The sequence below is a fragment of the Nothobranchius furzeri genome, chromosome 17 (assembly GCF_043380555.1).
Source record: "Nothobranchius furzeri strain GRZ-AD chromosome 17, NfurGRZ-RIMD1, whole genome shotgun sequence".
In the NCBI taxonomy this organism is placed as follows: domain Eukaryota; kingdom Metazoa; phylum Chordata; class Actinopteri; order Cyprinodontiformes; family Nothobranchiidae; genus Nothobranchius; species Nothobranchius furzeri.
This window is the reverse complement of record NC_091757.1, coordinates 58,267,163-58,292,143: the sequence shown is the minus strand read 5'-3', so window position 1 is coordinate 58,292,143 and position 24,981 is coordinate 58,267,163. Positions and strand designations below refer to the sequence as shown.

At 41.4% G+C, this 24,981-nt stretch overlaps 1 protein-coding gene across 1 annotated transcript in view; it reads left to right on the top strand.

Moving 5' to 3' along the window:
• si:dkey-215k6.1 (transmembrane protein 132D) overlaps positions 1 to 24,981 on the top strand; it is a 285,229-nt gene that overhangs the window by 236,904 nt on the left and 23,344 nt on the right. Inside the window, exons 6-7 of the mRNA XM_070546396.1 lie at positions 3,153 to 3,296; positions 23,702 to 23,907. Coding sequence (XP_070402497.1) covers positions 3,153 to 3,296; positions 23,702 to 23,907 — 350 coding nt within the window. The remainder of the gene's footprint in view (positions 1 to 3,152; positions 3,297 to 23,701; positions 23,908 to 24,981) is intronic.

The following is a 24,981-nucleotide window of genomic DNA, read 5'->3' as shown; positions in this document are numbered from 1 at the left end:
TTTCTACAGAAAACTAACTTTACACAATCTGAAGCCACAGCTAACCGCCGCTTTTGCTGATGACATCTACGCAGGGCCTCGGCTCCTTCATGTGCATCGTTTACTTTGATGTTTACATCGTTTCTCTAGTTTAGGAGTCCTACTCTCACGGGGCTTAAGGGAACGTGGAAACAGATGCTCTGGTTAAAGCAAACACTCACGTCCCAGACTCATTTCTAAAGATGTAGCTAGAACCGTCTGAGCAGGTTTTAGGCTCTTTTGTCCACCTGCTGATGTATCCGAGACTCAGTGTTGACATTGTGACTATTTATGAAAAGTATAAGTGTTCATCTAACTGCTCAGAGTTGAGTATAAAGTTTTTATTGTTTTAAATATTGTCAATAACTCACCATGACTGTTATTGAATGTGACCTTGCTCTTTTTCCTTTAAGACCTGCGGCTCTCCTCGAGGAAACATTTTGTCTTTCTCTCTCTGTGATTTTCATTTTTCCCAAATCAGACAGCACAAAACAGTGCTAACTGCTGCAACCTGCTGCACCTCATAGCCCAGTTCACTTGTCCACAGATGTAGCTCACTGAGCGTGGGGATCATGGAGAGCGGTATCTTAAGTTTTTTGTTAGTTTCTGCTCAGTTGTGGAATGCAAATTGTGAGTGAGCTTTTAATAATAATAATGTGGGACGTTCTTAGAGCCCCCACCTAGTGGTCATGAGTGGTACTGACTTTGGCTTGACCTCTCCTGTCAGGTGACTGAGCTCATTATTTCTGTACCATCCAGTTAAAATATATTTACTTTTCTTCACATTTTTCTGGCCTTTGCTTTTATGAACGTTGAATTATTCTATAAGGTCAAATGGCATACAAACATAAATGAATGTTTACCATTTGGGGAAATGAGAGCAAGCAGAGTACCCTGTAATCAGGCTTGCTTTCATGTTGGCGGTGATAAATGCCCCCTTGGAAGCTCAATGCCAAATAATCAAGATTGACACGAGCACACCGAGTCCTGAGGTGTGTGCCTGTGGCGGTTTGTTTGTGCTATTTTTACTGGAAGGATCTAATCAAATGTAATCATGCTGATTACAATAATCGTGAGGTTTATAATCACCCCCCTCCCTTTTCTCTACCTTTAAGTCTCTCTCTCTCTTTCTCCCCCCCCCCCCCTCTCTCTCTCTCTCTCTCTCTCTCTCCCCCCCCCCCCCCTCTCTCTCTCACCTATTAAAGTTACATTTCAGAAGCGGTTGTTGGTTTTGGAACACAACACAATTTTATTATTATTAGCTGATTGAAATATTTTCATCCGTTTATTCTTTTTATTTACTTTTGACATAAAAATGACATAAAATGGCGTAATTGTGCCTCAGTGGACACAAATGTTGAAAGCTACCTGAAAATCTCCACCGCCGTTCTCGTTGTCGTAGATCTTCTGCTTCGAATCTCCTCTCTCACACAATAACTTCAAAACATCGCACCATTGGGGACAGAGCCGTCTCTGTGGCTGCTCCCACCGTATGGGATGCTCTCCCCCAACGTAGTCGTGCTGCTGACTCACTTCATAAATTCAAAAAACTGAAAACTTGCCTGTTAAATCGAGCATTTAAAGCCTGTTAATTTATTTTACTGTCGTCTTCTCTCTGATTGTGAAGCATCTTTGAGTAGTGGCTAAAAGCGCTATGTAAAACCTATGCATTATTATTATTGTTATTAATATTATTATTATTTATTTATTATTATTGTTATTATTATTACTATTGTCATTATTATTATTTATTGTTGTTATTAATATTATTAATATTATTATTTATTTATTATTATTGTTATTAATATTATTATTATTTATTTATTATCATTGTTATTAATAATATTTTTATTATTTATTATTGTTGTTATTAATATTATTATTATTATTATTATTTATTGTTATTACTATTATTATTTATTATTATTATTGTTGTTATTATTATTATTATTATTAAAATTGTTTCAATCATTGATTTTAAAAAAGGGGCTTATTTAAAGCTACTCAAACATGAAGTATTGTATAGCCACCCACACAATTCAGTTCAGTTCAATTCAGTTTTTTATATAGCGCCAAATCGCGAAATGCCATCTTGAGGTACTTCCCAATGTAAAACATTCCCATAGCGTTCCGGTCCAACAGATTGCATCGAGTCACTGATGGACAACAACCTGATTCGTTCAGATTGGATATATGAGACCTGAGCTCCATTCACACCTACTCACCAGCTCAGACCTGTGACTACCTCTCTTAGTGGCTCAGATGTAGCAGCACTGAGTTAACTTCAACCCTCCACACCGCCTCGCTCCTTATACTTACGTCACTCTGAGGCCGGAAAAGGATCCCAGAGCCTGCTGGAAAGGGTTTGTTAAAAGGTTTCGTGTAAATAAATGAAATGTAAAACCGATGCAAAAGACAAAGAAAGTATTTAAGTGTTGAGTTGTGTTGAGTAGTGAATACTGGCCCAAATACAACTTCTTCTTTTGTCTCTCAACTAAAATAACTTCAGTCACCCACTAGGTGAGACACTGATTAGTTAAAAAAATAAAACCCTTCTATGAAGATTCCTGACTGCACCTTTATCCCTTTATCTGTAAATTGTTATTTTCCAATTAGAGGTGTTAAAGGAATCCCCCCCCCCCTCCCGCATAGACATTTTAGAGTTAGGTGGAAAAAACCTTGAACCCTTTCACCAGTCCAGTCACTCCCCTGACCCAGCTGTACTCCTTTAGCTTTAGCTTAGCATTAAACACAGTACGTGACTATATCCAGCTAGCATTGTGAGTATAAGCTAAAGCAGAAGGAGTCCAGCCGGGTCAGGAGAACGCCGGGGCTGGTTAAAACCTGTTTTCCTACTTATCTAACTCTGGGATATACGTCAACAAGCACAATTTGAAATTTGGGTGGAATACCCCTTTAAAGGCAAATGATTGAAATCTTGAGTTTTTCAGTGTTAGACTTAAACTTTAGTTTTCATGCTTTTTCTTCTGTGTTTTGTTTTTAATGATTTTAAACTCTGTGAAGCACTTTGGTCGGTTTTATGCTGCTGAAAGGAGGTTTTATACAAATAAAGCTGCCTTAAGTTTAATATTACAAACGTTTGTATCTCTGTTTTCTGTTTTTGGTTCTTGTAGGAGTCCGAGGTGGTGAATACTGCCATCCTTACTGGTCGTCGTGTAGCAGTGCCCGTCAAACTGGTTACTGTGGAAACGGACGGGCAGGTGAGGGAGGTCGATGACTCTGTTACCTGCACCTCGACAGACGTGGATGTGGTCAAGGTATTTGTCCTTAGATACCATGTTGAAGTAAAAACAGAAGAATATAGAAATATTTCATGTAGATCCTAACAATACGTTTTTCTAGGTGCATTTTCCCAAAAGAAGGACTGTCATACATGTAAGGATTCCTGCTGTTTCCCTGAGTCAGACATCCCTTTTTTATTGTCTTGGAAAAGTTCTCATGCTTGGTTTTTAACCAAATGGTTGTGACTCCTGAGGTAAACCCTGATGGAGCCTTTCATTTCAGTTCTCTTCCAACACGCCTAACAAACTAACTGCACAGCTGCTAATGAAGCTAGAATACCTGGACCACCTTAACAGGAACAAGGACGTAAAAGCAACTAAACATTGATTCCCTGTGCACATCACTCTGTTCGCCCTCGAGACTCAAAATTAAACCCACCCTTGCTGTGACAGCTCCAGATACACGCCAACAGGAGTCGTAGCATTTAAGAACAATCAATAACAACAGAGTGGAAAACGGGAGGAACTCATTCTATAAACGTAATACTTGCTCTTTATGAGTTTAAAGCTAAGTGGTTGTTTTTCTTTTCAAGAGCTCAAATGTAAGTGGAACAAGGGATTAGAAAAGTTGAGCGCACTCAGTGGAAGTACAGAAGCAGACAGGGAGTAAAGCCCCACTCGCCAACGCAGCACAAGCATTCACATTATCGTCCTAAAGACTGCGTACTGAAATAAAGATCAGCCTGAAGCTGCGTTTAGACGATGTGAACTCATGACCAGGACCAGATTGTAACCAACAGCGGTACTTTTAAAATCCAAACTGACATCATATACCTTCGGTGTGAGGCCTGAATCCTCTGTCGCATGTTTAACAGAAGTTGGGATACGACTCATCCGTCTGGAGGCTCTTATTTTATGTTAATGTTTCATTCCTGCTAATGAAAATACGAAGCATGACAAAGTTGAATGAGAACTCAGATTGTGCTCGTTATGTTTGATGCTGTGCTGTAAAAGCCCGTCTGTCCATGTGAGCAGACTTTTCCAGCAGCATCTGTGGACGAAACGCGTCTGAAATACTGAACCTCCTTGTAGCAACGGAAATGAGAAGGCATCACGCCACTGTTTAAAGTTATAGTGAGAGAAATGTAGAACTTTTGCTTGAATTTAAACTGAACCGTAAACGAGAGAAACAGATAGATCTGTGTGAACTGGAGAACTATTTTAAATGATTCAGACCACTTTATTATTAAATGATTAAAACGTTTGATGGAATAGTAACTGACTGGACTCACAGGCCCGTATTCACCAAAAGACTTTGTGTCTGTTGGTAGAGTAAAAGTTGAGTTTATCAAGTCTGCCTAATTCACAGAACCCTAGCAACCATTCATAACTATCTGGAGAAGAATTGACTGAAGAAGAAACTACCAATACCAAAATGTTAGTCCTTGTTCGCATATCGAAGTAATGACTTAATCAGCAAACTCCACTCTGTTTGTTTTTCAAGGTGACCTTGCTCTTCATCCTTTAGGACATGCAGCTCACCTCAAGGAAACATTTAGTCTTTCTCTCTCTCTAACTTTCACTTCTCCCAAAAACAGACTACACAAACCAGTTCCAGCTGCTCATGGGACTGTAGCCCAGTTTACTTGTCCAAAGATGTAGCTCACTCAGTGTGGGGCTCATAGAGAGCGGTACCTCTAAACGTGAGTTAGCTCAGAAACTGACACCAACATGTAGTAAACAGCATTTAACTTTACACTGGAGCCGATTTAGAAGTCTAAAACAAGTCGCATCCTTAGTTATTAGTCGCATCTGGGTCACCACTGGCTTCTTCTCACCAAGCTAATGGAAACGAGATATCTGTTAATGACAACGTTCATCGTGCTAAATCAGAAACACACAGCAGCACTGCACTGGAACAACAATACCTGTATCCGTCACTGTGGGCACAAATGCACACCCAACAGAAGATCTCTAGTTAAACTTGCACTGCACAACGCTAGAGACATTTTCTGAGAGTTTGTTGCAAATAGTTTGTTTTTTAGCTTGTTTAAAGAGCAAGTTACCCCCTACCAGAGTATTACTCCACTCCCACTTCCTGTTTGAAGAATGCAATAAATGCTGTTGCCTAGAACACCAAGAGGGCGGAGCCGCTAACAAATACACACACACAGGCTCACAATGACATTGTGACATCATAATGTACCATCTAACGTCATTGTGTACTTCTTAGCCAATAGCGATGGCAGATTTAAGTTCAAATGCAGTGCAGAGTGTTTACCTGACGACGGCACAACGCTGACAGTTTTAGGCAGAAAATTAAAATTTTAAGTAAAATGCACTAAAGTGCAAAACTATTGACGACACGTGTCTGCAGCACGATTAGACACGCGTTTATATAGTTTATCAGCAAAAAATATTTGATCTGGGGGTGACTTGCTCTTTAAAGAAAATGTTTGCATTCGGTTTTATGAGTTTTGGGAGTAATCAGGAGAAGATGAGTTTTTATATTTGGTTTAATATGACATCACATCAACAAACTCAGTGTTTAGTCACTCAAAGTAGGAACAGGGTTAGGGTTAGGGCTTTCCGGCCTGGCTAATGAATGAATGAAAATGAGTGTCTGACCCTGTCACCACTCCGGCATGTTGCAGTTGATTTTCACTGATGCAGCTCTTGTTGCCCAGTTTAGCCCGTTTATCCTCGACAGCAGCGTGAGCTACGGCAAAGTGCTACACGGATAAAAGCCACCCCCCCCTTCCTCCGCTTTCCTTCCCTCGTGTCACATCCTCCATGAGTGTAAACTATCTTGTTAAGGTCCCCGGAGATTTTGTCATCTGTGATGTGTATGTGAGCGGCCGTTGTTGACACAGCAGTATGCGTGGGTCGGTGGTGTCCCAGCCGGTAGGGGACGGACAGCGGACGAGCGCACACGTACTCACATATTAGTGCCAATATCCCGACCTCATGAGAAGTGGGAAGGTGAAAGGAGAAAATATGGGATGAGTTGATGAGAAAAATGGATCAATGAAAGAAGGAAAAAGGGATCATAGGATGGACGGGGAAATAGAAACTAGTGAGGACATAAGATTTTTGATGGATACCATTGCACAACTTAGCGATCAACTTGTGGCTCATTCTACTTGTTGTGTTTATGCCTACGAAGCATTGTTTCCTCATTCTGTAGCACCTGAAACTATTGAGCTAACAGTCAAAGGAAGAGTGATTTACAGACTTTATAGCATGAAAAGACATGAAAAGGGCAAAAAAAATATGGTATGCATCATGTCTGTGTGCACACAAGTTTATGATTTAATACTTAGCAAGGAACAAAGATGGGGATAAGTAGAGGCAAGCAAGATGGCTGCTGAGCATTTTAAAGCTGAACACCTCCAGGTGCTTTAGAAGAAATAAAACCTTCCTTTTCTTTGTAAGTTTACACTCCAGCAGAACCTAAAACAGCCGCGTCTGCCAAGAAGATTCCTCAGTCCTGATTCAAGCAGCCTTTCCTCTCTGGTAATAAAGTCAAAACAAACTGTTCACAACCTGCATTTGAAACAAAGCAGTTAAAAAAGACGCGGCTATGAAGAAAGCACGTGCCTCATGTGTGATGCCTGCATTATGCATGCATGTCTATGATTTTATGTCTTTTATTGTTTTTGAAGGAGGCGCTCTATAAATCATTGTCATTGTACGGGAAGAAGTATTGTGTAAAAATATGACCGCTGATTTATTGCTGAATAATCTTCATCTCTAGCAGCTTTAATAAATGGCAGGGCTGACTTTTGGGCACCTAACCCTAACCAGCTACCATCAAACACGCATCCGTCCGCACAAAAGACCACCGTGCTGGTGCCGCGGTAGAAGATGAAGTCTAAGAGTATGTTCCCATTGTTTGAGTCAGTGATACATATTTGGGCTCAATAACATTGGAAGGAAAAGGGTTATTGATGTCTAATCATACCACCATCCAACCACAAATATTACCTCACTCATAGAGATAATACAGTCTAACTCTCACAGAGGAATCATAATCCATGGGACCATGAATAAGACCCTGTCCACACGAAGCCGGGTGTTCCACTGGACCAAGATACTTTCTACGGTTTGGCCTGCCATCAGTACAAAAGATAAACAGCAACAAAAGCAATTCTTTCATAAACCTCCGACCAAAGTAAAGATTTTCAAGTTTGCCTCTGTTACCATTTCTTTATGGACTTAAATCACCAGGGATGGACGTGGGCTGCATCACTGCCCACAACAGAGATGCTGTGACATCACATATATGACCTGTGCTTACCAGCGCCATTGCTGCTGTGTGTAGACGACCACAGGCGACGCACCACGTTAATGACGGTTACTGATCACCTCCTTGTTCTTCCACATCTAAGGAATGTATTTTGGCAAAGATACCAAATACTGTGGGGGGGGGGGGGGGGGGGGGGGGCAACTGCCACCTACAGGCTTGGCATGCCTATGAATGTGCTTCATAATGCACTGGATGTTTTAGCTGAAAACAAGGTGGGGTGGACCAAAGTTTTCTCTTAGATGATCGGGGAGGAAATGTGGTTCTACAATATTCTAGATACCTGTTTTCATCGCATATATATATATATATATATATATATATATATATATATATATATATATATATATATATATATATACATATATATATATATATATATATATATACATATATATATATATATATATATATACATATATATATATATGTGTGTGTGTGTGTGTGTGTGTGTGTGTGTATAAGAATAACAAATATCCCAAAATAATGCTAATAGCTATATTTAAATTGACACTGTTGGGATGCCATTAACAGGAGACGCAAATATAAATAATAAATGTTTATTGTGAACATTTAGGATCTCTAATGGCTCTCCTTGTTTCCCTGCTCACGTCAAAAAGAAAGCTTAACGTGATGTGTAATAATTCTGTTTAACTGTAAACACGGTTGCATCGTGGACTCTGTTTACACACTTTTGAAAAAGGTAGATTAGACATCTTTACCTCACTCAAAACACCTGTCTCTGTTGTGTTTTACATTCAGCTGCAGTGAGTCACCCCCTTACAAAGTGTCCTTCCCCGTGTTTTAGCTCTGATGTAATCCACCACCTCTGTTGACGAGAATAGCTGTTCAACCTTCAGGAAGCAGCATCAAATTGACTGATGTCTGCCTCATCAAACTATGATGGAGTGCAGCCTTTAAAGGCAGATGTCACTACTTATAAACGCTTTAATCATTCTCAGACTTTACCCAAAACAAACTACAAGTGTTCAAAGACTCGAGACAACAACAGAGACGCTAAATGTTCGGTTTATTCTCAGAACTGCAACAGGAAAGGTTTACCAGCTGAATACATCAGTTTATTCTGTACCATAAAAGTATGCATTTAAAGTGATTGAATAAATATTCTGTGGTGTTCAGACAAAAAATGTAATTTAACAACAAATTCAGCACAACTTGTAAGGAGCATGTGGTGAATCTGTGTGTGAGTGTCTCACGAGGTCACGTACACTCGTGCCGAACTCTGTGGCTGGTTCATTAAATCCCACACGGATCAGTCCCTAACCTGCGTTCTGTTTGATTTCACACATGCACCCAGAACACACCACTGCAGCAGACAATCCTCTCAAACACACTGTACATGCGTGCACACACCTGCAAGGGGAGTTTTGCAGCCTTCCTGTGCATCAGATTCAATTACTGGAGACACAATTAAAGGAGTTTTCACACTATCTAGTTACAGTTCAACCCCCAAGTAAGTGTGTGTGTGTGTGTGTGTGTGTGTTTGTGTGTGTGTGTGTGTGTGTGTGTGTGTGTGTGTGTGTGTGTGTGTGTGTGTGTGCAATCTTTCTATGGCTTTCTTACCATTTAATTTCAATAATATTTTGAATGATTCAATATTATCACAACTATTTAAATTATAATTAAAGTCATAAGTTTTGAACACGTTTTCATAGAGTTAAAGAAATGACTGGAGCCAGACAGGAAGTGGGATGTGGTTCAGAAAAGTGAAGCCCGGAAATTTCTGAATGTTGCATTTTTGGAGGGCTTTCTTATATTATTAATGACAACATGTACTGTATGTAATGGCTGGACCCTCCGTGTCATCACTCGTGAAGCCCGATGGGCGTTTCCCACCACCGCTGTTTCGTGTGGAGCTGTGAGGATGGTGGCAGATGATCGACACCAATCAAACTCTGAGTCAATGTAGCTATGAGCTAACTGAAGCTAATGGAGGACGGCAGGCGCTTGTTGCCAGAAAGCTGTGGTTGAGCAACTTTGCAACTCTGCTAGAAAAACATGAGCTGATATACGTGGTGCTGCAGTCTGGTTCCAGCGTGTTTTAGACCTTGAACACCGCTGATTTGTTTAGTTTAGTGGTGAATCACTCCTGGAGACACTAATGAAGGCTATAGTGAGACGTTTAAACTGTTAAAGGTGTTAAAAAGACGAACGCACAGCGAGGACACTAGGGGGTGCTAAAAGCAAGCCAAACTGGCCTAGTTCCCCTTTCCCTTTTGGTAGCCGGAGTTGCCCCGTTGGATTTCAGTTAGGGTTAGGGTGGGTTTGGGTTTGGGTTTGGGTTAGTATGTTTGAGTATGATGGTCCATGTGACGCCACACCAGAACCAAACTGCATCTGTTTGGGTATCAGTGTGAATGAGGCACAAAACGTTTATTTCAGTGATAAAAATGGCATTTCTATCCACACACACGGTTGACTTAAAGTGAACAGGAAGTCCGCACAAGTGACACAAATGAACTTTGGTGTTGGTGCCAATGTTTATATTAGGTGTCCGGTGGCATTAAGCTAGCAGAATGACAGCTGAGGTTGCAAGCACACATCCTTTTAATTTGACAAGCTGTATAGAAAACGGTGTTAAGCACAACCAGGAGATTTTCATCTGTGCTGATGAAGCGATTCCCCCTTTTTGAGCTAATGTATGTGCATTTACAGTAATCAGTGGTGTCTTAGTCAGCACAGGTGGCGTATCAGGTTTTGCTGAAGAAGAAGAAGAAAATGTTAAGTAGACTTCTGTGACACCGAATCCCCGCTCTCCATGGGGGCCATCGATGATTTCTTTTGAATGCATTTCTTGTTCCTGACATTGCATTGACCATGAGGCAGAATATATTATGTTAGGACACCAGAGGCACCACAAGTCCTCCTGGAGTTAACTGCACCTCATCAAAATTCACTTCAATTTACTTCCAGGAAATGCATCTTTGCAAACAATGTTTGCAACATTTCACACGTGTATTTCATCCTTTTTAATATTGCTGTAACTCTTTAAGGTTAGAAAACACAGTGAAATTATACATGTTAACATATTATAATACATACTATTTACATTTGTTATAACGTGTCACCGTGCGATGAACCTACAGTCTATTATAACCCTAGTAATAAATCTGAAGCACTTTCCTGTAGATTCCTGCATTCATGCATCAAAGTCACAAGAACAATTTCCTGTGAGCACGTCGCTCCTGGCAAATAAATGAAGTGTTTCGTCTCCCAGCTTTAGAGTTGCTGCTAATTTGTTATGATAAAAAAAGATTTAAAAATACATTATTAGTGCTTAAACATGTTTTGTGATCATATGGAAATGCACAGAAAACTAAACAGAAGTCTTATCAATGTCCTTTATTTGGTTCTAACCCTAACCCTATTTACTTTTACATTTTAATTTGTTTACTGAGTTTATTATATTGTTGATTTGAAATAAAAGTAAAATGTTACTTATTCATAGATCCTAACACAGACCTGAGCAAAGCTTTAACTCGGATCTTTCTGCAAAGCAGAAATGTTTTTTATTCAGATTTAATATTCGTCGTGTCAGATTTGTTTGTGAGTGAAAACGTTCTTTTTTAATCGAATCACTAGAACCTGGTAAAGGGCCTCAGCTGCTGTTGGGTTCGAGCTTCACACCTTCCAACTTTATCAAATCAAAGTCAAAAATTAGGTCCATTAGAATAAATGTAATAATTATTGAGACATAAAAAACATAGTTTAAAAGAAAAGTCCCAGAAAAAAAAGCATGAAAGGAAAGCAAAGGTGAGCAGATTCATTCCAGGTGCCTCGGGTAATTTAAAAAGCCTTAAAATGAAATGAAAAGTAAAATGGGTTAACAGTAAAGGTCACACACACACACACACACACACACACACACACACACACACACGCACACACACACACACACACACTGAATTTACAGTACCGTTTAAACTCACACATTTTCCATTTAGCAGTAACAAGCTTAGGAAATAGTCAGCAGTTTGAGGCACAAGCCTCCAGCCAGACCAGTAGAAACACCCGGAGACGTACATCTGCAGGAGCCGCAACCTTGACGATGTCTCGAGCTATTTTTTCTAAACCTCCAGCGATTCGCTTCTTACGATGTAGGAAAAGGTTTTGTTGTTAAATCAGCAAAGCTGTTACTGTCCCCCAGTGCACCCCCATAAGATGTTCAACACATGCCTGGCGACAAATAATAAATAAATAAATAAACTACCAGGGAGTGAAAACTGCTTAACTGGAGGCTTCACAGGAGGTGAAAATCACAAAAGTTACTTCAGTGTTCGGTGAAATGGCAGATTTATATGTTCTATTTTATTAAAATAATTCTAATAATTTATTTAACTTCTACTGAGGATAGAAAAAAAATGAGGAAAGGAAAGACGTGGTGATGAAGACTGATGCTGTTTCATGTCCTATATATACATTATACACACACACACACACACACACACATATATATATATATATATGTGTGTGTGTGTGTGTGTATAATAATGTCCCTTTAAAAGGCGTTAACAACATACCTCATAGATCCCGCCTTCCCTCAGATATTCAGAGGTTAATTCTCAGTGTGAAGTGGAAATGTTTTACACACATGTATGTGAAGTGAATGTAAAACCTTAATATTAATCTTATGATGTCTAGGTAAACTGATAGATTAACTTGTTAAATCAACAAATACTGATCTGGTTGCAGGAAAAGTATTGATTTTAACACATCCTTGATGAAATGCACAGATTATTCAAACACTTTGGGATTTAAACATCTTGTTCATTCAAAACATTTGATTGTTTCAACCCATAAAGCTGCAAAGTCGTTTATGATTTGAGAAAGGTGAACTTCATTCGGAGTGAAATTGCAGAAAGTCTCGTCTTCTGCGTGGCCTCGTCTTTCAGAACGTATGGCTAACTCGTTTGGTTGCGAGGTCGTGGGTCCTTGCTTTTCCTGTTTGGAAGCCAGACAGATGCAATGCGTCCCCGGACGTGAGATTCACTTTGTCTGGAAATTAAAAGTTCATTTCTGGTCATTTTTGATTTGACCATTGGTACGCTACAACAACTAAACCAAGAAGAAGGTGGAGATGATGTTTGGTGTGGTGTATAATGTCGTTCCTCTCCACTGCTGGGATTAAAGCCATAAAAACACTCCTGGGAGTAAATGAGCCGTTGGGTCATCGACCTAATCTAAGATCAAAAATCACAGCTCACATCGGGACAGCAGTAGCTCAGGAGGTAGAGCGGGATGTCCATGAAGGTTGCAGGTTCGATCCCGGCTCCAAACAAAAAATGCTGCTGATGTGTTCTTGGGCAAGACACTCAACCCACCTCACCTGCTGCTAGTGGTCAGGGGACCGGTGGCGCCTGTGTTCGGCAGGCCTCGGCTCTGTCGGTGCACCCCAGGGCAGCTGTGGCTACATCGTAGCTCATCCCCACCAGCGTGTGGATGTGTGGTTAGGGTTACTGCTTATGCTGTAAAGTGCCTTGGGGGGTTGTAGAACCCTAAGAAGGTGCTATACAAATCCAGGCCATCTTCCTGTTTAACCCTGACACTGTGTGTGACTTCCTGTCTAGCGGTTAACTGCAGAAATTCACACTCAAGGCAAAAACAGAACCCAATCCTCTCTTTAGCAGCACAGCGAGCCGCTTCTGGGACCGGCTGCGGCCGGTTTGGATCAACCCGTAGACGATAACAGTTTCTATCTGAAGCAGCGGCGTTCCACTGCCGTTCAGCGCCGCTGACGCTGCTGACTAATGCTGAATGGCAGTCAGGTCAAATCATGCCAGGGGCTCTACGAGACGTGGGTTCGGCTTAGAAAAAAGCCAGATTGCCATCATTGTATCAGAGTACCGGGTAGGAATATCTTTTATGTGGATTTCTAGAGGGGGAGAAACTTCAGGTTTAGCTCTAGACTACATCGGTGTATTAGATAAGATTTCAGTACAAAGCTGATATTGGACTTCCCTAATTAGTACATTCAACTCAAATATTTCATGTAGTTCAAACTGACCACATCAAAATGATTTTATGTGTAAAAATGTTTTCAAATATTTCAGTTTAGACACAAGAAATGTTCAGAAATGGTTTGATCACAGCAGTGAAAGACACGGTAGCTGACACGTACTCAGTTCGTTCTGAGGTTACAGGAAACAGATTCCCCTCCATCCATGTCCTCCAGCGCCCTTCTTCAGGAAGCCTACGGCCGTCTCACTGATTGGGATGTATAATCTCTCTTGGGCCTGCCCCGAGGTCTCTTCCCAGATGGATGTGACCTGAATAGCTCCACAAAGAAGCACCAACAACATGTCTTCATCAGATCCTTCACTTTTCTGTTTAGGTGCTAATTTCCTTTATTTCAGAGTCATTTTTGTCATATTTTCCTTTTGTTAGTTTTGTGCAAAAAGTTTTACTTTTAAAGCACCGAACTGGTCTGAAACTGTAGTGAGAGTATGAAAGAGGTAGAGAGGAATCGTCTTAATCAGCTGCACTGTTGCAGCCGTTTCAGTTTATCCTTGTTAGCAGCCAGCGGCTGGCATTCACTGCAGGCTTGTTACCACAGGAAAGGCCAGGCCGGGGAACTGCTTTCACAGAGGTCAAGCAACTGCTCTTTCCAGGATCACCCCTCTAATGTTTGCATCCACTTAAGCTTCCTGAGTAAATGTTATGAAACCATGTCGTGTAAAATCGAGAGGGCAACAGCTGACAGACTACAAGCAGGTAAACAGCAGGCTGGTTATTGTAGTGATAAACAAACAGGACACATGCATACTTGCAAGTTTAGAGTAATTTTTCCTTGGATGAACTAAAAGCCCCGGGGGCAACATTACTCTTCCATGTTGTTTTCATCTACCAATGAGACGATTGTCCGTTCTCACAACTGGAATTATTTTGAAGGAATTATTTAAGGGAGGTCTTATCCAACACATTTTTCTTTCAATCGAAAGGATCACCATTTCTAAAGTAAAAACATAACAAACAAATGGATAATACTGTTTGTGAAAGTGGTGTATTTTCTTTTGCATCGTTTCAGAAACTAGAACCACTAAAGCTAGATTCACACGGCAGGATTGTGGGTTTGTTGGTCAATTTCCAAAACATGAGACCACACCAAGGTGATAAAACACACAGATGTTCAGGAGGTTTGGCCCTGCGGTGTAAAGTGTTGGACGGCACATCAAATACTTCACCCTACATATGAACTCACTGAACTCATGGATGTTCTCGGTCTGAAGGGAAATCTCACGAGATCAAACGTGACTTTGAAGTCAACAAAATGGTGGAGGAGGAAGGTGCTGTGTGTGTTTGCCACCTTGCTTTCTGATTGGATAGGGTTAGGCTTCTGGTGGAGCCCAGTGAAGACGTCCTAGAGGTGGTGGTGGGTGGGTGGGGCTTACACATGACCATCCCTGTAACTCCATCAGAGTAAGATGGGGGGTAGGATGGATCATTTCTTGGGCTCCTCCTGGGTTTGTCAGCTGAAGACCTGTGGAGGAGCCAATCACCATTTCAGGGGAGCCGGGCTCCCTCTAGCTCGCCCATAATTCAAACCGTGTCACATTCAGCAGGTTTGTTTGACCTTGACAATCAGACCAAGACAATCCAACGTGTTTGAAAGGCCAAGTTTATAAGCAGAGCTGTCCCGGTGTCCTTCCGTACCAGAGCCCTCACGACCCCGACCTCATGCAGCGTAGGATCATCTGAAGAGATTATCTTTAGAGCTGTTAAGGTGATCATTTTCATCCATAAGATTGTCAGAAGGGGAGGAGCAGGTTCAGTATCGACCTGATCATCCTGCTGGTGAACCGGGCTTGAGTTTGTTTTGCTCTTCAGACAAAAGGATCATTTTGCACAGGAAAAGAGACAACCTCCATTTAGATAATATTTCTGTAGAGGTCCAATGTACGGTTCCCTTGTGTGAGTTTCCCCGATTCTCAGTAGTCAGAACCAACAAGGGAATGGTTTTAGTACGTCGTAAGAAATGGAGACAATCCATCTCTCGTATTCTTCCACCAGTCTGGGGTTAGGCAGTGTGGCAGTTTTCTAAATGCTGTCTTTGCTGTCCGCACGCTGCACCTTCCAGTGTCCCTGAACGATTTCAGAGCTAAACCCATAAAGATCTTCATGTGAGATCTGGGTCTACCCTCAGGCATCCTCTCATCTGGCCATGCCAGGAATCCTTCAAAGGTGCCCATGAGACACCCTAATCAGATATCTGATGTGCCTCTGCTGGCAGCCCAGGCACAAGGAAGCAGCATCTCTGCTCACATCCAGGGTTGGTCAGCAGCCAGAGAAGATGGTTTTAGGTGAGAGTTGAAATGTAAATCCACTTCAACATCCACATGTCAGCTCAGCTTCCATGAGTCACCTCAAGACTTTGGTACAATACCTTTATACTGATGACACTACACTCAATCTCATGCTTCATTTCACCTCCATCATGAGCTCCCTCCCAAGACACTTCAGCTCCATAAGCCACAGGCAGCTCGGTGTCTATCCAGAGAGTCTACCCATGCACAGCACACACCTACGGACACCGAGATCCCCACATTGTGTCCATCCTGAGTCTATAAACACAACCTTCTCATCTCAGAGTCTCATAATAAGAATGTTGAGCCAAGCTGGAGCGTTGCACCTTCCTGAGTTTGAATTTAAGACATGAGTAGTTCCTTTAACTTCAGGCAGGATTTAAAATATATAAATATACTTTTCTTGGTTCTAGTGTCTAATTTTAGGAATAGAGTTCTTAAAGTTTACATAAATTTTATGGTTGCAGTAAAAACTTTCATTGTGGAAAAGGCAGACGAAAAAAAAGATCAACTTTTATTTCAGATACAGTTGAAAAAGCTTCCCTTACACACACACACACACACACACACACACACACACACACCTATGCCACAACACGACCTTACAAACAGACGTATTGGGGACAGTGTTGACTTATATCCCTATGCTAATAAGCAGACCAATTTGCATAGGGTCTGGGAACTTTATAGAAGAAGACATAAAAAGCCCAAACACACACACACACACACACACACACACACACACACACACACACAAGCACAAGTACAGAACTGCACATTTCTTTTTTTAAGCTCTTAAGACCTTTCTCCTAAAGAGAGGAGAGTCAACGGGAGCATGCTTTCAAAGTAAAAATAACAATCTATTAAAAGTTCATTTATTTATTTATTTATTTGTTTTAATGGTGGGGACTTTAAATCTGTATCACCTACGGTGAAATGGCACTCACCATGAACAAGTGATTAAAGCTCTGCGGTATGAAATGGAAATATGGAAGTTTAAGGGTCATAAATCAGCTCAGTGGGAGGTGAAAATTACATTTATTAGTCAGAATTTAAAGCCATAAGATTGCTGCTGTTTTCTTTATAAACATGATTTAAAACTTCAATTGAATGCTTTAAATAGTAACCATTACATTTTTGGTATTGTTTCCTATAACGGACCATAGAGTTTTAATGTCGTATTTTATTTTCCTGTTATTTCCCTTTATGGCTTTCTTTCTCTCTCTCTAGCTGTCGCTCTCCATTCCTTAATTACACACTTTGAATGGGAAGAGAAGCGAAGTGCAAATGGCCATTAGAGACCACTTCACTCCCCAATTTCACAAATTCAAAATGACAGGCCCGGAGATAAGACGCTAACATGTGTCTGTTTGTGCACCTGCCGGCCTCGTCCTCTACCGGCTCGCTATTACCTACGCCACTGCAGAGTTATACACGAGATACGGTCTGCAAACGGCTCCACTTGTGTGTGTGTGTGTGTGTGTGTGTGTGTGTGTGTGTGTGTGTGTGTGTGTGTGTGTGTGTGTGTGTGTGTGTGTGTGTGTGTGTGTGTGTGTGTGTGTGTGTGTGTGCGTGTGTGTGTGTGTGTGTGTGTTCACATGTAGAAGGAAAATGAAGCCCATGCGGGGAGGCAACCGGCCTGTGTGGGTTTCTAAAATGATGGACAGCTGGGATTCAGTACCATGAGTCAGTTGGTTAGTCTGTCCCTCAGGGCCCGCCTTTATCTACTGTGTGGGCTCTGATTGGACGATATGATTCTCAAACTTAGATGGATTGGATGGCTTAAGGCGAAGAACTGTTGAAGAAGGAAAGGGAGAGCGAGGGGTGGGTCGGGGAGGCGGCAGAGGAAAGTGTAGCAAATGAAACATGAGAGCGATGGGGAACGGCAGGAAGGGGAGTCTGAGGGAGAATAATAGTGAGAGATATGCAGAAGACAGAGAGAACAGTAACTTTAAATTCAGACGGATCACTGAGCTTGAAGGGAAATGAATATGGATGTAAATAAATGACTTGGCTGAGGGACATCGTTGGCAAATGAGGGTGAGTGGGTGGATGAGATTTGGGACTTCTGGGTGGGTTTTGAGGAAGGAAAGTGAAGTCGGGTGGGAGATAATAATGAGTTCATTCTATATAACTGTTAGCTTTTCTATGACTCATTACCAGTCACATGAGAACTGACTTTTTAGAGGCTGCTTACTTTTTTAGGCTAGTTAGACACTTAAAAGACCCCAAAGTTAAAGGTGCAGTATGTAAGAATAAAGGGAGGAAATCCCAAAAGACTATTGTTTCAGTCACGTTGGAAGGAAGGTTATACTGAAACATATTTCTTGTCCAGCTGGCTGCTGGGTTGTCCGTTTTTCTCCTTTCCAAGCAAAGGAAAGAGGAATGTAACTACTGTTTACATCAGTGAGTGTGGGGTTGTCGCGTCTCCTGTGAGCTAACGCTGCAGCACTGACTGTTGTAATTTGACGATGGCCGGCAAAAAGCTCCATAGTTGTTTAAAGTGGTTGCAGTAACCACATTTTACCACAGGATGTCCTTTTTACCACATTTGTACATAATGCACCTTTAAGTCAAAACTTAAAAATCCATTCTTACGATTGTTGCCCTCCTCCTGATCCTGCAGATGCCCTTCAGGAAAAGCCATCTGGTTCCAGAATCAAAAGCAAATGATGTCTTTTTTATGTTTTTGCTCATTTCAGCTGTTTGGTCATCCTTTCACGAGTCCGTGGTGTTATCAGTGATTATCCAGCGTTAACGCAGCGATCACACACACACACACACACACACACACACACACACACACACACACACACATGTTTTATAAATGTCTTCATTTCCTGAAGCACCACTTTGTTTTTGGGGCTGCAAGGTTTTAGCTTGATAACTATGTTACATAAACAGGTCTGGCACATTAAAAGGGACAATGCACAATGGCAGTCATCAATCAATCAATCAATCAATCAAACTTTATTTATGAAGCGCTTTTCATACGAGTGCAATGCAAAGCGTCAATTTCCCACCCTTCCCTCAAAGGTCAACATCCGAGATCCCTTCTATATCTCTCTCTTCCCACCCTCAATCCCATCCCGGTCAAATGCACACACACACACACACATACACACACACACACACACACACGCACGCACACGCACACACACACACACGGATGCAATAACAAAGAAGACAGAAACACCATCAGAAGGAGCCAACGGCACCTGGAGCAGCAGGATCAGCTGCAGCAGCCCGGGCACCAGGGGCGGATTAAGGACTGAAGAAGATCCGGGGCTTAACACACGCCCGTGCGCGCGCACACACACGTGACACGCACTAGTCAACATCATATATGACTTGTACCACATAATTTTTAACCTGAAGCTACATATGAAGCATTTTCAGGGCAGAGTATTGTTCCTGTTAGTGTTTAGTGTGAGATGATACTAAATATTCCCTTTCTTTCTCCAACAACTTAACCTGATAAGCTAACTTTAGGCAAACCAGCAGCACAACAAATATTTTCCAATAAGACTCACAAACCTGAGTCAGCACCAGTCTCATCAAAGCTGGGGTTCTGTCGCCGTACTTTTGGTCTAAAAACGTCCTTATGTCCATCTTCACTCATGCGTTTCAGGCAGAGAGTGTAGAAGAAGCCGGCTGCTGAAGGGCTTCTTCTTCAGTGGTGGAGGCTCAGGCAGGCTGGATACAAACTACTGCCAGCTGCCCCCTCTCTGCTGGACTTTGGTACTGCATGTTACTTCCACGATTTAGATCCGGGGCTTCAGCCCAAGTAGCCGGGCCTAACGCCGCCCCTTCCGGGCACCACCTCATGGCACCAGGGGAAGGCACGAGACGCACCCAGGCAGGCACAACCGCCTCTCTCGGGGCAGCTGGCCCCACCGAGGAAACACGGGTAAAACCTAAAAGATTAAGATAACAAATTAAAGATCAGATGAAGCGTAAACACTGGATAAATAAAAGTCTAAGTAACACACACTGATAAAAGATAGCCAAGTAAAAATATACAATTAAATATGTAAAAATAACATAACACAATTAATTAATTCAAGTTAAAACACATTAAAATTAATATATGAGAAAATATATTTCATTTGAGTAAAAGAGTAAGTAATAAAATACTGATAAATATATGAAAGATGGTTTAACAGGCTGCAATAGATAAGATTCGGCTAAACGCTTTAATAAAAGGTGAGTCTGGCCTTAAAACATGAACATCCATAGTAATTCATGTAACGTAGTTCTTAAGTGTCCCTCATCCAACCGATGCCAACGCTCCGACATTTGAGGAACAGACATTGGTTCTTTCGAGTGCTCGTGCGAAGACGCCAGCAGCTGTTTTCACACGTGCACCCAAGAGCAACAGATGCATACGCTGCACGCTCACGCACAGCTGACTGAGACGTGTCACATGACCATAAATCAGCCTCGTCTCAAAAGCCAACATTTTATTCTTTTACAATTTCCTGCTTGAACTGAAGACAAGTCACTCAAAGTCAAAGCGTTCCAACTATTTAAACGTTTAAATCGGTGATGTTCACAAAGGACTCTCGGTCATTTCTGTCCTTCCTTTATTTCTGTAAATACTTTCTTCTCCTGTTGTTTCTGACCACCTGCCTTGCTTCATTTTTCCTTTTTTCATTCGTTTGGAAGCAGCTTCACAGTTCTGATGCACAAAAAGGGGAAAATGTTTTCTGTGAAACAAACAAAGACACAAAAAGCCGTTTTTATGCAGGTGCACCGTATTGTTAAATGTGCATCTGCAGGTTTCGTGGCCATTAAAGCAAAGAAAAAAGAAGGTTACTCAGTGACTTCTTCTGAAATACATTTAAAAGTTAGCTTGTCTGCTTGTGCGTGAACTACCGCTGAGATGTTGCTGAAGTTTTTCAGCTCTTCTCTTTGTTACTTGGTCTTGTTTGTGGGGTTTGATGAAGGTGAAGACCGTTTTTCAGACTTTCAACACGTTCTAACTGCTGAGATCTACACTTCAGCTTTCTCTCTGCCAGTTGTCTCAGCGCCGTGGACTCCCCTCGCCGCTCCCTCCGTGCTCCTCCTCTCTATCAGTCCTGCTCTGGTTGTGAGTCTCTCCCAACAAAACAGAGATTAAATCCATTCTTCAGTGTCCTTAAATGTCTAACTCAGCTGTTTACTCGCAAAAACACCATAAAGTTGTTTTATATGTTAGTTTCAAAACTCTGTGTGTGTGCACGTGTGTGTGTGTGTGTGTGTGTGTGCACGTGTGTGTGTGTGTGTGTGTGTGTGTGCGTGCGCGTGCGCATGCGTGTGTGTGTGTGTGTGTGCGTGTGTGTGTGTGTGCGTGCGTGTGTGTGTGTGTGTGTGTGTGTGTGTGCGTGCGCGTGCGCATGCGTGTGTGTGTGTGCGCACGCGTGTGTGTGTGCGTGTGTGTGTGTGTGTGTGTGTGTGTGTGTGTGTGTGTGTGCACGTGTGTGTGTGTGTGTGTGGTTTGCACAAGATGGAACAGAGTTGTTCAGCAAGGGGCCAAAATAATTTCTAAAGAGCTGTTAGTGAAGTTTAGCGACACTAAAAGAAAGAAAATAAATCTGGAATCCTGCCAAAAAATAAATGACACTCACACACACACACACACACACACGTGCATGAGCGCACACACACACACACAATCCAAACCTATAACTTATTTGAAGACGTGAGTGTGATGCGAGGTCAGTTTTGGGAGGGGATTGTTTCCTTGTTGTTTTCTTTTTTCTGCCTGTTTGTTAAAGATTTCCTGTTTTGTATAAAACAAAAATATGTGAAGCTCTCATCTAGTTTCCCAAAACACTGAAAAAGTTGGATAAAAGTGAATAAATCCTGTGGATCTTTCACCAGCTGTGCTTCTGATAAACAAACATCCCGGATTTAAATCAAAGAACAAAGTTAGTTGTAAAAAAAACACAGAAAAGTTTTGCAGGTTATTAAAATAAAAGCCGAATAGGATGCACATCGCACTACCTGAAGATATTTAAATCATCATTTTTATATCCATTATTTCTCATGAAGAAGTTTAAGAACGTGAAAGAACTTGTTTGTTTTCTCCTTAAATGTTGCTCAGTCTGCTGTCCACGCTGCAAACCAAACGCCACCACAGCGCCAGCGCGGCTCTCACTCTGATTTACACCTGGAAAATAAAAATGATTTGAAGAAATTGTTTGAGGCGCCAACGGTCTAACATCCCTTTGATGTTAACAGGCGTTAAATCACGTTTCAGAGCAGACGTAAGATGAAGAGGGAGACTGTGATGAAGAGGGGGAGACAAAAGTAAAAGAGAGGGTCAAGAAAGGAAACTGATGGATGTTGGAGGGTAGATGTACAGGAAGTTAGGATGCACGAAGAAAAGGAGAAATTGGAAAAAGGAAGCAGATGGAAAGTGGGTTGGGCTTTTCCTTTGATGTTTGTGGAGCGTGTGGACGGGATTGTTAAAGCCAAAGAAATTAAAAAGTGAGAGCTGATGTGTAAAAGTTGACCGCTCTTGGTTTCAAACGGTTGTGTTAGGAAGGCAGAACAAAACAATAAAAGACCGTATTTAATCTCACAATTCATAGTTATGGAAAAGTCACATAAATACACGGAATTCTGAATTATGAGGAAGAAAACTGTCGAATGTAAATTAGTTCCCGAATTTGCACCGTCAAGAATTTTTGTTACGTCTGCCCGCTTTTCTGTTTTGTACGTTTAACTTTACCGAAATATCTGAAAATAGACATTTAAAGATGCATAAAAAATTATAGAAAGCTTTTTAAAAAACACGAGATGTTTCTCCAAGATCCAGTTTTAGCGCTTAATGAGACTCCCAGCATGAAGACTCAGAGCTGCACGTTTATGGTGTCATTTCAGACTTTTAGAGGTCAAAATAGTCATCATGGTGATGTGTGGATCAGACTAAAGTCCCATACTCGTCACATACATGGGTGTGATGAAAGTGGTCCTCAGCATTGGACCCATCCCGTTAAGAAGCAGTGAGCTGCAGACACGGCTGACACTTAGTGGTTTAATCCTAAATCCAACACCTTAGAGCATCAAGCGGGGAAGCATTGGGTCCCATTTCTATAAAGTCTTTGGTACGACCCAACCGGGACATGAACTCAGATCTACCGGTCCCAGGGCAGATGCTCTACCACTGAACTGGTTTAGCTGGTCGTAGAAGCAACATTAGTTTGTGTTTGAATGGAAACGTGAGATTCTAGATCAGTGACGTGCAAATGAACCGTTTTCCACCGAGGCCACTAATAAAACCTGTGTAGAGCCACCGCTCTTCCAGGACCTTTGAAAAAAGACAGTTTGAGAAGTCTATGGAGGATGATTGGTGCCATTAAAGTCAGACATCTTTTTCACCGTGTGGAAATATCTACTATAAAAAAGTCATTTTTGGGAAAACAAATGTTATCAATATTAGAAAGTTTTAAAATGAAGGGACAAAAGCTTTAGTAGAAATAACGTGATTATTCAATAAGATGTTGTTTGTGAACAATTTGGCTGTGGAAACAATAGATTGGAACATATTGTTTGTCTTTCTGTTGTGAAAATCCAATGCAAAGTGAAACGTGGATTAAACCTGCTGTTTTATTTCTTTTGTTGAAAACTTGATTTAAAAAAAATCATCTGTAAGTTATTATTATTGTAAGTTATTATTATTGTAAGTTATTATTATTGTAAGTTATTATTATTGTAAGTTATTATTATTGGCCACCGTGGAGGGTCCAACCAGCCACAGGTTGCAGACCCCCACCTGTGCTACACAGAAACTGCACACACAAACTAAAGACTGTATGTTTTTTTAGGTTTCTTCAAACTGTGACCACGTTTTTGTAAATGGAAAGGAAGTGCGCGGTCGGCAGTCCTTGGCAGTCAACTTCACCTACCTCCACCTGTCGGCTCAGCTGCTGCTCACCGTCTGGGTGCCCAAGCTCCCCCTGCAGATAGATGTGTCAGACACCGATCTGAGCCAGGTCAAAGGCTGGAGGGTGCCGATCACCACCAACAAAAGGTAATTTACCTGTCTGACCCCCTCTGGAAGGGGGGGGGGGGGGGGGGAGATCTGTTTGTCTGTTCAAATCTGACGCCGCTCACACAAATTCCTCAAATTCAGGCTACAAAAGCAATCACTCTGCTCTCCTGCTTTCTGCCTCCTTTCCTGTCGTTTCTCTTTTCTTTCATCGAGAGGCGAGAGATGTTTTAGCGTAAACCTGGAAAAAAGCACGCACCTCCCTGTTTTCTGTTAGATCAGACTCTCACCATTTAATCTCCTTGTTTGAGTTTTTCTGAAAACGTCGTTTAACAGTAATAATTCCCAGGTGGAAAAAAAATCTGTAAAAAAAACTATAATTGGATCATGAAACATTGAAGGAATACTTGGTTATTATAAACTTTTATGCTTTGCTTTCAACTCTTTCCTCTTTTGTGTAAATGACTTCTAATTATTAGTTTCCCCACGATGATCAACTCTCCCTAATGATGTAAACCTTAAATCATGAGTTTTGGATCACAGCTGTTCATAATTCAATGAACATACGTTTCAAAATATCAAAAAGGCCAAACTGTTGTGAGAATTTCCTTTTTTCATTTTGATTTTGACTGTAAAAATTCCTCACCTGGGGCCTGATTCATCGAACATTCATAGAAATATTCCTATATTCCTTTCTATGAACAAAATGTAGAATGTTCGTATGATCAAAAACCTGATTTATGAAACATGCGGTGGCCTCTCACACGCATGTTCCCCCGCATTCGTCTGACGATAAACCCCAGCTGTGCGTACCCCAGTGCTTGTGTCCGTTCTGAGTCATGCATATACAGAAACGTGCTCAGTTAGCCATATTTGGTCATGTTACGTCCTCAGCTTGTGAGGGGATGCCCTATGTTCTACTGGAAAAAGCGGGAAAGATTGAGACATGGCTGCCGGAGTACAAACGAACCGAACAAAGGTTATAAATGCCGTCGGAACAGAGGAGAGGTTTTCGTCAGGAATAAAAAAAAATTCCTACACATGCTCTGTACTTTTCTTATATTTAGGTACATTTTCATGCACATGTACAAAAGGATGAATACCACACAAATGTGT